Source organism: Babylonia areolata, chromosome 7, assembly GCF_041734735.1.
Source record: "Babylonia areolata isolate BAREFJ2019XMU chromosome 7, ASM4173473v1, whole genome shotgun sequence".
NCBI lineage: Eukaryota > Metazoa > Mollusca > Gastropoda > Neogastropoda > Buccinidae > Babylonia > Babylonia areolata.
In genome coordinates this window covers 43,394,308-43,407,424 of record NC_134882.1, presented here as the reverse complement: position 1 = coordinate 43,407,424, position 13,117 = coordinate 43,394,308, and the positions used below count along the sequence as shown (strand labels likewise).

The window sequence follows — 13,117 nt, the reverse complement described above, 5'->3', positions numbered from 1 at the left end:
CTGGTTGTATTGCTCTGCCGTCCTCTGTGCTCTTTTTTGAAGTGGAGTCGGAGGTGAGATTTTGGTGTCTTTATTATTATTGTTGTTGTTATTATTATTATCTTTTTTCTCTTGTGAGTAAGATGTGGTGTTAAAATCCTGGGGGGAGTGTACGGGTTGGGAGGCTTCGTTTTCTGATAAAACCGGTCATTGACAAAGTTACTGTTGGGGTTTCGCGTTCACTTCCGTAGTACACACAACACAAAGACACAACGCACACACACACACACACATGTGCCATTCATCAGATACACACAACTTATGCACGTTAAGTGCACACACACACACACACACACACACACACACACACACACACACACACACACACACACACACAGATATATATATATAGAGAGAGAGAGTTTGGGACACAAACTGGTTCGGCTTATTCGAATACCATCTAATGGATTCGTGATTTCTTTTCAATCAATGTTGCTTCTTCTGATGATTTACTAATCTCAGTGATACTTCAAGACAATGATCGAGATTTCAAGACCGGGCTCCAGAGCATGAACCAGCCAGTCAGTGTTATTGCCAGTAACTTTTTGAAACAATGAGGGAAGCTTGTAGGCATGTTTCAGCTAAGCCCTCCGATCCGAAGAATGTGTAACGCTGATTGACCTTTTTCACTGAAACACGCTTTCCGCGATGTGTTTAGTTCGAAATATAGGCCAGCGTGTTTGCTCTGTGTGTCAGTCAACATGGGACCCCACAAGCCGCTGTCGCGCCGTGTAGCATGTGTGTAGTATTAATTGTGTGTGTGTGTGTGTGTGTGTGTGTGTGTGTGTGTGTGTGTGCTTGTCCATACGTAAAGCTTGTAGGTCCCGATGTGTATGCATGTGTGAGTGCCGCGTTTGCCGTCTGTGCCCAGTGTGCGTGTGTGTGTGTGTGTGTGTGTGTTCCGTGTGCGTGCGTGCGTGCATGTGTGTGTGTGTGTGTGTGTGTGTGTGTGTGTGTGTAAATTAGGCCATTCACTGATTTTGGTCAGGTTCAGACGGTCCGTACACACTGAGAGTTACATGTCCTTGTTGACAGCATGCGACAAGACGTTCTGCTTCAGTTGGTGTTTTGAATTTCTCACTACGAAATAAAGCTCTTCACAAGTACTTACATTTACACAAGGTCCACACAACATCCAAAAATGCCTGCTACAGTGACCACTGCAGGAGCACTGTTTCCAGTATTTCACTCTAAAGCAGAGAAAAAAAACGAATGTCTGCACAATTCCACAAAACTTCGACTGAGCAGACGACATGAAAACTTGTGTAGCAATGATGCGTGAAATTGTATGGATTGTACAAAGACAGCACATTTGTCTGAAGGTTTTTCACTGTTTGTTTTACTTGACTCATAAGCCGCTGAGAAGGCAAGATAGCGGCACTTTTTACTGTGTAGGGTGCTGGCGTGTTATTTTATTTTTTATCTGAATGGAGGAAAAGGAGGGAATGGTGTGTTTTGAGTACCGTCATGGGAGACAACCTAATTATGCTTGTGTCTGGATTGTCGAACATGGAGCTGTGTGTTTGTCTTGTTTCGTTTATTCCTTCATTCATCTGTTTATTCATTTTTCAGCAGCAGAGCGAATGTAAACGCTCTCTCTCTCTCTCTCTCTCTCTCTCTCTCTCTCTCTCTCTCTCTCTCTCTGTCTCTCTCGCTCGCTCTCTCTCTTTCATTGATAAGCATAATTATGCATGAGAGAGAGAGAGAGAGAGAGAGAGAGAGAGAGAGAGAGAGAGAGAGTCCCAGAACGAAATAGTTGAAAACAACATAAATACAACAAAATCAACCGTATATATATATATATATATATATATATATATATATAAAATTATATATTCTCTTTCATTCATTTGTGTGTGAATGCGGTGAATGCATTCTAAGCATGTATACATGTAAGTATGTATTTCTATACTATTTAAATTTAATTATGTTTGTCTGCATGTGTTTATGTACGCATAATTATGATTAAGTGTTTGCGTGTTTGTACGTGTGTTTGTAATAAATAAGTACATATATTTATGTTTGTTTATCATGGTACAGTAAGTTAGCTATGTATTTTAGTTTCCTTCTGGGTGAATGTGATCGGCATTTTGGTGTGAAAGCTATTGTCAGAATTGAGCTTGAAAATAAAAGAGAACCTTAATTCTTTCCAAGGAGAAAATACAAAAAGCAAGCAACCAAGCAAGCAGAGTTCTAGCTCTGTTTACCATAACAGGGCAGTGTTGGACTTGTGGTCCTAACTTATTCTCCCTTCCCCCCCACACTCCTTTCCTCCCCCGGACCATTCCTCCATCCCCCGCACCCACACATTCTCTTCAGAAGTCCACCCACCTGAAGTCACTGCCAGCCTTCTCCAATCTGTCCTGCGGCGTTTTTTTTTGTTTTTTTTTTTTTTCGTTTTTTTTTTCTTTTTGTTTGCTTTTTTTTGCATCACACATTGTTAAAAAAACAAAAACAAAAAACCCCACTTTTGTTTGTTTGTTTGTTTGAATTTTCATACACTTTTCTTGGTCGTTAGAAGTGGCAGTTAGCTTGTATTAAATTTTACCCCCCCCCCCCCCCCCCCCCCGCCTCCCCCACGCCCCTCCTGCCCCTTCTGCCAGACTCAGAGACTATATTATGGCTGCTCTCTCTCTCTCTGTCTCTGTTTCTCTCTGTCTCCCTGTCTCTCTCTGTCTGTCTCTCTGTCTCTGTCTCTCTCAGAGGATCGCGAGTCGACAAACTTTATGGGAAAATTCGTTTCAGAAGCTATGATTATTAGAAATAAAACACTTTTTAAAAAGCTGAGAACTGAATAGTTAGATAAGACTTTTTTTTGTTCTGTAGACACCCAGTTGAAACTTACTTCACTGACGCATGATTGTAATGTTTATTTTACGTTTGGATGACCTGTCAGTTGCTACCTTTTTTCTTTCTTTTTTTTTTTTCAAGGAAAGATCCTTCTTTTTGTTTTGCTTCCGCATTTGTTCCCTTTGTATTCGTTTCTTAAGTATACTGTTTATTTATGTAAGAATAATTATGTTGACGCATTCACACATGTCACGAGGACCTTATAGCCAAAGATATTAAAGTGTCAAACTGTCAGGTGTCTGCGCCTCTCTCTCTCTCTCTCTCTCTGTGTGTGTGTGTGTGTGTGTGTGTGTGTGTGTGTCCCTCCCCCGATCATTTTATCGTTCTCTCTCTCTTTGTTTTTCTCTCCTTCACTTTCTTTCATAGCATTCTTCCTTTCTTTCTGTCTGTCTGTCCCTCTGTCTCAGTCTCAGCCTCTCTCTCTCTTCCTCTCTCTCTCTCTCTCTCTCTCTCTCTCTCTCTCTCTCTCTCTCTCTCTCTCTCTCTCTCTCTCTCTCTAAGGATCTAGTCGATAAACTAATGGCAAAATTTGTTTGAGGAGCTGTCTCCTTGCCTCCTTTTTGCTTTTTTCTCATAGTCATAATCATCACACATTTCTTCTGACCTGACCTGCCGAGGGACGTGTTCTGTGATAAACGCACTGATGGTTAACCCTTTTGCATCACACATTTCACAGAGAAACTCTTCACAATGTTCATCTGTGACCGGAATAAAATAATACTGAATAATCTCTTTGTCTGGTCCAGTGCGAATTTAGTTTTTATGTTGTTTGTTTGTTTTATGATTGTTAAGTGACTTCATGAGTTCAGTTTCATTTGATATTTCCATCGTGTCATGATGATGAAAGGTTCCTGAAATGATTATCTTCTGTTGCTAAGGCGGATGATTCGGCTTTGGGGACGCACTGTATTTTATTTACAGTATTATTGTTTCGAACGTATCACAACACACCACATTTAATGAAGAACAGGGCGACAAGAAAATCTTATACAAAGTCGAGACGAAAACGTATATATATATATATATATATATATATATATAATTGTCAGTCGTGTCCGACTATGACCGTCAGAACAGCAGAGGGGGCAACTGCTGTCCCGACTATCTGGGCTAGAATTTGATTGAAGTGGAGAGTGTCTTGCCCAAGTTACATACCCACTCTCTCAAACAAGAGGGTTTCAGGACAGTCGGTGTCGGGATGGTCCTCAAAGACCAGCTAGTCCCCAAGGCAGCAGCACTAAGAGACAGTGCAGTCTTGCCTCCTGGTCTGTGAGCTGTAGTTTGTCCTTGACAAAAGACGTTTGAGCTGTAAATGAGTTCCCATTGCAGTTGAGGAAACATGTAGAGCTGGTCCAAGCCAATTTCTGTTGTGTTTCGTGTTTGGATCCACTGATGGCGTATTTTCCTCAGTTTCCATTTTCCTTGTAACCAAGCCGCACAAGGGAAAAAAAAAATCTGTCGACAAAGAGATACTTCACCCCCCCCCCTCCCCGCCCCCTGTATTATCTCTCCTGGTTTGTTGTTGTTGTTGTTTTTTTTTGCTTTGGTTTTTTGACTCACTTGTGTACACAAAGTGAGTCTATGTTTTAACCCGGTGTTCGGTTGTCTGTGTGTGTGTGTGTGTGTGTGTGTGTGTGTGTGTGTCTGTGTGTCCGTGTGTCTGTGTGTCCGTGGTAAACTTTAACATTGACATTTTCTCTGCAAATACTTTTAATCAGTTGACACCAATTTTGGCATAAAAATAAGAAAAATTCAGTTCTTTCCAGTCATCTTGTTTAAAACAATATTGCACCTCTAGGATGGGCACAAAAAATAAAAAAAGAGGCCTAATTATATGCAAACTGCATTTACTGTTATATATATATTTTTTTTGTATTCTCTAAACTTGGCACTTTGACCTCTTATTCTGACACAACAACAAGAGGAGTCATTATTATCATTTTTTGTTCAAACAGGAACTTCTTTTGCTAAGCATGGAATTTTTTATTTATTTTGCAAACGTTTTGGTGCAGATAGTAAAAAAAGGGAAATTACTCTGTAATTAATGCTAGGGGACTTTTTTTTAAATTTTTTATCACAAGTGAGTCTTGAAGGCCTTGCCTCTCTTGTTTGTTGTTGTTTTTTGTTTGTTTGTTGTTTTTTTCACCTGTGTACTTGGGAACGAAATTCCTCTTTTTCCTTGTTACGAAATGAAACACGGTGAAATTTGTCGACAAAGCGATTCTTAACCTCCTCCCCCCCCCACCCCCCTCCACACCCATCCACCCTCGTATCCTTTTTCACATTTTTTTTACCTGCCTGCTTTTAAACGAAATCACTGATGACGTTTTCCCCTTCCTGACGTCGGAACAAAGTAAAATATGTTGACCATTCTTAATACCTTTTTTCTTTTCTTTTTCTTTCTTTCTTTTTTTTTTCTTCTTCTTCCAAATAATTTTAGTGGTGTGGTTAATGTCATGGCCAATCTGAACGAAAAAAAAAGGAAAAGAAAAAGAAAAGAAAAAAAAAGTTCTGCATGTATGGGCACTGTGGGTTTCATCCTTTCAAATAAAATCCTCCGTTTTTTTTAATTGAGTCAGTCACGCAGCACTGATTTACGGGAGATCGGCTGAAACGTGCTGAGAGAGATTTCCTATGCAAGTCCCTCATCTTGCTGTTCACAATTACCACTATACACATGTCAGCTATTTCACGCGCGCGCGCTCGTGCGTGTGTGGGTGTGTGTTTGTGTGTGCGCGCACGCGTGTGTTTAATGTGCATTTATAACCCTCGCGTGCATGTGTCTGTGTCAGCGTCTGTACCTGTGCGTGAGCTGAGTGGAGGAAGTGAGTGGGTGCGTGGGTGGGGGGTTCTTCAGAATGGATTATGTCCCGTTTTCATGTGACACTACTATCAAAGCGTCGTCATGTGATTCTGTCTCTCTGACTCTGTGTGTGTGTGTGTGTGTGTGTGTGCGCGCGCGCGCGCGCGCACTGACATAAGTATGGCTATCAGTGCCCTGTCAGCACGATGGCGTGTGGCGGACAGTCATGATTCAGCCATCACATGATCAATAACTCGGGGACACCTGCCGCAGAAACAAAAGGCAGGAGATATAGGTCGGTTACCTTCGCATTATTTAACACACACGGTGTGCTTTATCAGTCATGCTTACCATGCGCTCTCATCGTCACTTGTGATAAAAAGCTATCTTTGATACGACGAACACACCCACTTGCCCACCCCACCCCCCTCCACCGCCACCCCCTCAACCCCCTCCGCGCGCGCGCGCACACACACACACACACACACACACACACACACACTCGCTCGCGCGCACATACGCCCGCATGAACGCACACACGCGCAAGTTTGCCTTCTCTCCCATCACACACACACACACACACAAACATACAAATACACACACACACACACACACACACACACACACACAAGCACGCACGCACGCACGCACGCACATGGCAAACGCACTCACACATGCATGCACATCGGGACCTACAAGCTTGACGAATGGATAAAGTCGTAGTCATTTACCAATCTAACTTTTTTTTCCCGAAACATGTTCAATAACAGCTTCACAGGTTGGTTTTGTTTTTTTGTTTGTTTGTTTGTTGTGTGTGTGTGTGTGTGTGTGTGTGTGTGTGTGAATAACAGATCGCGGAACCTTCCGGAGCAAAAAAGTGACACATCTGAATGAATATGATATTGCCGCTATCGCTGTCAACACGCCCCCCCCCCCCCCCACCCCACCCCCCTGCCATAATACAATTGAGTACAATACACAATCAGTCAAAATACCACCTCCACGACTCTTAGTTTCACTTTGAGGTCTGACTGCAGACAGACCAACACGAAATCACACAAAATGGCAGTTTAGACATGCAATATCTTCTATAGTATATTTGCTATTGGGTTGTAAGTTGCAGTACTGTGCAGTACTGTTTCTTTATAATACTTAGACTTTGTACGATAAACATTTGCTTAATCTGTTGGGAAATATTCATGATGTGATCAACCAAATTTGGCTCTTCAAACCAAAATCGCAAGAACTTATTTACTGTGCACGCTTAAAACAAGTCAGCCATAACTTTTGAACAAATGTAGATAAAACAATACATTTTTGTTTTGATTTATTGGTTTCAAAACAGACGAATCTAAAACTATTAGTTTCCACTTTGTGTATCATCTAAAGAAAGATTTTGACTGCCGCTACCTAAAAATACACAAACGCCCCACACCCTTCCTCCATTCCCCCACCTCTGCCCCTCTCTCTCCAACACATGTATGAACCTCTTTGCTTTTCACGTTCAGGTGCAGCAGATGAAGAAGGTCCAACTGCAGACTTTCGAGTTTGTAAACTGTCTGCCGAAGGACAAGGAGATGTTCGTCATCGACAGCCTCAGCCTGAAGCCTGACCCCCTGTCCTTCCCCGGGCCCCTGGATGTCTCCTTCGACGCCACCGTGAAAGACACGATCAACAGTCCCCTCAGAGTAAGCCTCGGAGGAGGAGGAGGAGGAGGGGGGGATTTGGTTTAATGTCCCATCACACGCACATACTGGTGATTGTAGACATTTTGGTTCGGTGCTTACTCTCCCATTTGAATGATATCGTTTCATAGGGTACTCTCCCATTTAAATGATATTTAATAGGGTACTCTCCCGTTTGAATGTTATCGTTTTATAGGGTACTCTCCCATTTGAATGATATCGTTTCATAGGGTACTCTCCAATTTAATTGATATTTAATAGGGTACTCTCCCGTTTGAATGATATCGTGTAATAAAGTACTCTCCCATGTGAATGTTATCGTCTAGAGGGGTACTCTCCCATGTGAATGTTATCGTTTAATCGGGTACTCTCCCATTTGAATGATATCGTTTAATCGGGTACTCTCCCATTTGAATGATATCGTTTAATCGGGTACTCTCCCATTTGAATGATATCGTTTCATAGGGTACTCTCCCATTTGAATGTTATCGTCTAAAAGGGTACTCTCCCATTTGAATGTAATCGTTTAAAAGGGTACACTCCCATGTGAATGTTATCGTCTAAAAGGGTACTCTCCCATTTGAATGTTATCGTCTAAAAGGGTACTCTCCCATTTGAATGTAATCGTTTAAAAGGGTACTCTCCCATTTGAATGTAATCGTTTAAAAGGGTACTCTCCCATTTGAATGTAATCGTTTAAAAGGGTACTCTCCCATGTGAATGTTATCGTCTAAAAGGGTACTCTCCCATTTGAATGTTATCGTCTAAAAGGGTACTCTCCCATTTGAATGTTATCGTCTAAAAGGGTACTCTCCCATTTGAATGTAATCGTTTAAAAGGGTACTCTCCCATTTGAATGTTATCGTGTAAAAGGGTACTCTCCCATGTGAATGTTATCGTCTAAAAGGGTACTCTCCCATGTGAATGTTATCGTCTAAAAGGGTACTCTCCCATGTGAATGTTATCGTTTAAAAGGGTACTCTCCCATTTGAATGTTATCGTTTTATAGGGTACTCTCCCATTTAAATGATATTTAATAGGGTACTCTTCCGTTTGAATGATATTTAATAGGGTACTCTCCCATGTGAATGTTATCGTTTATAGGGTAGGGGAGCTCCTGAGGAGGAGGGATTTAGTTTCATGTCCCATCACACACACATAGTGGTGATTGTAGACATTTTGGCAAAGTTCTTTCTCTCGCATTTAAATGCTATCGCTTAAATGGGTAGGGAAGCTTCAGAGGAGGGATTTTGGTTAAATGTCCTGCCACACACATATACTGATGATTATTTACATTTTGGATAAAGTACTAACTCTTCTATTTGAATGTTATCGTTTAAAAGGGTCTAAAAGGGTACTCTCCCATTTGAATGTTATCGTTATAAAGGGTAGAGGAGCTTTGGAGGAGGGATTTGGTTTAATGTCCCATCACACATATCGGTGATTGAAGACATTTTGTTAAAGTATTTATGAATACATCTGAGTATTATCGGTTAGAAGGGGTGGGAGATGTGGATGAATGGAGGGTTGGGGGAAACTGGGCAAATGAGGGTAAAAATGTAGGTGAAATTTGGAAGAAAAAAACCCCCTCTAAATACAGTTACAGGAAATTACTTAAAGGACTTCGTAAAAGAGAAGTCGTTAAACTGACAAGCGAAACAACTGATAATGAATGCAAAAAGTCAAAAACATCAACGTTCTCAGTCACTTGTCAAGACACACTTTCGTGTACAAAAGGCTTCATCAAGCTACAGTGAAAAATTATATGCTCAATTGTCAGGTTACTAAAGCATATGCACTTGACATCAGAACAATACTTGGTCCGTAATGAATTTGATAATAGTCTGAGAGCTAAACTCAGATTTGGTCTGCGAATGTTATCGATATACACTGGTGACTGTGTACATTTTGGTGAAGTACTAACTCTCACATTTGAATTATTAGGGTAGAGGAGCTTCGGAGCAGGAGGGATTTGGTTTCCTGTCCCGTCACTCATACCCCCCCCCCCCTTGTCAAAATGGCTGTGAATGCTTTTGACAATAGATCATCATGTCATGTCATGTCTCTCTCTCCCTCCCTCCCCAGCCTCTCCCTCTCTCTCTCTCCCCCTCTGCTCCCCCCTCATCTCTCTCTTCCTCTCTCCGCACTCTCTCTCTCCCTCTCACTCTCCCGCCCTCTCTCTCTCTCTCTCTCCTCTCTCTCTCCCTCTTCCCCTTTCACTCTCTCCCCTCTCTCTCTCCCTCTTCCCCCCTCTCTCTCTCCCCCTCTCACTCTCCTCTCTCTCCCCTCTCCCTCTCACTTCCCCCCATCTCCCCCCCCCTCTCTCCCTCTCTCTCACTCTCACCCTTTTCTCCCCCTCTCTCTCTCCCACTCTCACTCTCCCCTCTCTCTCTCTCCCTCTCTCTCTCCCCCTCTCTCTCCACTCTCCCTCTCACTCTCCCCTCTCTCTCTCCACCTCCCCCTCTCACTCTCCCCCTCTCACTCTCTCCCTCTCTAGCTCTCTCTCCCACACCTCTCTCTCTCTCCCTCTCTCTCTTCCCCCTTCTCTCCCCCTCTCCCTCCCCCTTACTCTTCCCCCTCTCACCCTCCCCCTCTCACTCTCCCCCATCTCTCTCTCTCTCCATGTGTGTGCCCTTCACCGCTGTGTGATGTACCTGCAGGCAGTGGTGTACCTGGGGAAGAAGGTGGGCAGCACGTGGATCAAGATCCCCTGCATCGGGCAGATCGGGTCCTGCACCTATGACGACCTGTGCCAGATCCTCAGCACCATCCCGGAGTGCCCCCCTGCCTTCGTGTCTGCCGGCGTGCCCTGCCAGTGCCCCTTTAACAAAGTCAGTGCCCACGCCCCCCCCGCCCCCCCGCCACCACCACCTCTCTCTCTCTCTGTCTCTGTGCATGTGTGTGCTGGTTTGAAACCATCTATGGACGGGCGCAATAGCCGAGTGGTTAAAGCGTTGGACTTTCAATCTGAGGGTCCCGGGTTTCGAATCTCGGTGACGGCGCCTGGTGGGTAAAGGGTGGAGATTTTTCCGATCTCCCAGATTAACATATGTGCAGACCTACTTAGTGCCTGAACCCCCTTCGTGTGTATACGCAAGCAGAAGATCAAATACGCACATTAAAGATCCTGTAATCCATGTCAGCGTTCGGTGGGTTATGGAAACAAGAACATATCCATCATGCACCCCCCACGAAAGCGGAGTATGGCTGCCTACATGGCGGGGTAAAAACGGTCATACACGTCAAAGCCCACTCGTATACATACGAGTGAACGCGAGAGCTGCAGCCCACGAACGCAGAAGAAGAAGAAGAAACCATTTATGTATTGACTGATTTTTTTTTTCAGTCTAATATCATCATCTTAAATGAACAGACTATAAATAAATAAACGAACGAAACGATGATTTTTTTAGGCGTTGCTACTGATAAAAGTATTATTTCTTGTCCGTGGAATAAAAATGCAGTATCAGTGGACTGTGTGTGTGTGTATAACTGAGTTTGTGTTAATGATTTGGAAAGGTCCATTTATTCTAATACTTACATCTGGGTTTGGCTTTATAGTCTCTCTGTGCTGTCTGTCTGTCTGTCTGTCTCTCTGTCTCACTGTGTACATATTTTTTAAAGTGATTTTATGTGTGGTTGTGTGGAACATGAGAAAATGGACACGCATACATGTACATGCATGCTTGTGAGCGCATGTGATGTTCATACTCCCATACATTTCCTTCTAAAAACGAATAAAGATATATAAACACTCCCACTGTTCTTTTTTTCTTGTTTTTTTTTTTTTTTTTTACGGGGTCGGGGTAGAGTGGATTACAAGTTTGAGAAGTATGACACATGTTATCAGTTCACTCGATATATAGTTGTTTTTGTTGTCTTTGCAATAATATCATAATAATGGATTCTTAATGAAGAAAAACTTTAAGAATCAATAATGATAATGGTGATGATTATGATAATAATAATAATGATGATGATCATGATGACGACAACAACAACAACAACAATAAGGATAACAACAACAACAATAAAAACACCCGTAATTCAACAGGAAATGCGTGTGTGATAACACTGTAACTACTACTACTACTGCTCCTACTACTACTATTAAAAGCCACCGTACTTCAACAGGAAATGTGTGTGTGATAACACTACTACTACTATTACTACTACTACTACTACTACTACTACTACTACTAACAATAATAATATTAATTATCATCATCATCATCATCATAAAAACACCCGTATTTCAACAGCAAAATGTGTGTGTGTGTGTGTGTGTGTGTTTTAAATTTAATTTAATTTATTTTTTATTTGCAGGGTAGCTACAAACTGCCCCAGGCCAGTTTTGACGTGGAGGCGGCCCTCTTTCCCCCAGGCGACTACCATGGCCAGGCCAACCTGACCATGAACGGCCAAGTGGTTGGCTGCTACGACATCAAGGCCACTTTCGCTTGAGTCCAGTCTTCTTCGGGCTGCTTTGGTTTACTGTGTGACTGCTTCAGTCCCTCTTCAGGGTGAGGGCTGGATGAACAACAACAACAACAACAACAACAACATCAAAAAGCACGATATTTGCTTATGTATTACCCTCGACAATAAAGATTTTGTCTTGTCTTGATTGTGTGGCATTTTTTTTTTTACAACTCCCCCCTCCCCCCCTCAAATAAAAAAAAAAAAAATCAACAACCCCCCCCCCCCCACCCGCCCCTGTTCTCATTGGTATTCTCTTGTCGGATTTGATTCTTTTTTTTTTTTTCATCTTTTGTAAATTTTGTTTTTAAGTGTTTATTTTTGTTTTGTTTTTTGTTTTTGCTTGTTATATTGTAGGGGGAGGAGGGCTAATTTTTTTTTTTTAGACAATCGTTTAAGTTTGGTCCTTATTTTCAACATTAGTTACCTCCTTTGAAATCTATTTCTTCCTTCTCTTCCTTTTTCGTCTCTTTATACTCATTTCAGTCGTAATCAAATCCATGATAAAGATGTGTGTGATGAAACAAGAATCGCTTCTGTTCGTGCATTTGTGCGTGCTTGTTTTGAATCCGGCATTGAATATTTTGCATCATTGTTTGCTGTGATGAAAAAGGTTTGAATATTTGTGAAATCGATGATGAAATGATTTAAAAAAAAAAAAAAAGATAAATAAAGAACTGATATTTGTAAGCTTTGAGTGTGTTTGTTGTGAGAGATGATCGACTGAGAGAATGTTGATTTTTATGTAAAGGTTATGGCTGATGAAATTCATTGATGAGCAGTGAATGTCATTTAAACTCCGTGTGTGGACTGAAACTTGATATGTCTTCTTATTCTGCGTTCGTGGGCAGCAACTCCCACGTTCACTCGTATGTACACGAGTGGGCTTTTACTGACGTGTATGACCGTTTTTACTCCGTCATGAAGGCAGCCGTACTCCGCTTTCGGGGGTGTGGATGCTGGGTGTGTTCTTGTTTCCATAACCCACCGAACGCTGACATGGATTACAGGATCTTTAACGTGCGTATTTGATCTTCTGCTTGCGTATACACACGAAGGGGGGTTCAGGCACTAAGCAGGTCTGCACATATGTTGACCTTGGAGATCGGAAAAATCTCCACCCTTTACCCACCAGGCGCCGTCACCGAGATTCGAACCCGGGACCCTCAGATTGACAGTCCAACGTTTTAACCACTCATACAATAACACACACACACTAACACACACACACACACAGAGGCAAGAAAGCGGACACACACAC

At 42.3% G+C, this 13,117-nt stretch overlaps 1 protein-coding gene across 1 annotated transcript in view; it reads left to right on the top strand.

The window, feature by feature from the left end:
* Positions 1–12,546, top strand: part of LOC143284053 (ganglioside GM2 activator-like) — a 12,683-nt gene extending 137 nt beyond the window's left edge. Inside the window, exons 1-4 of the mRNA XM_076590660.1 lie at positions 1–53; positions 7,201–7,380; positions 10,038–10,208; positions 11,704–12,546. The exon at positions 1–53 is cut by the window's left edge and continues 137 nt beyond it. Of these exons, the coding sequence (XP_076446775.1) occupies positions 1–53; positions 7,201–7,380; positions 10,038–10,208; positions 11,704–11,841 (542 nt within the window). The 3' untranslated portion in view covers positions 11,842–12,546. The remainder of the gene's footprint in view (positions 54–7,200; positions 7,381–10,037; positions 10,209–11,703) is intronic.
* Positions 12,547–13,117: the final 571 nt, after the last annotated feature.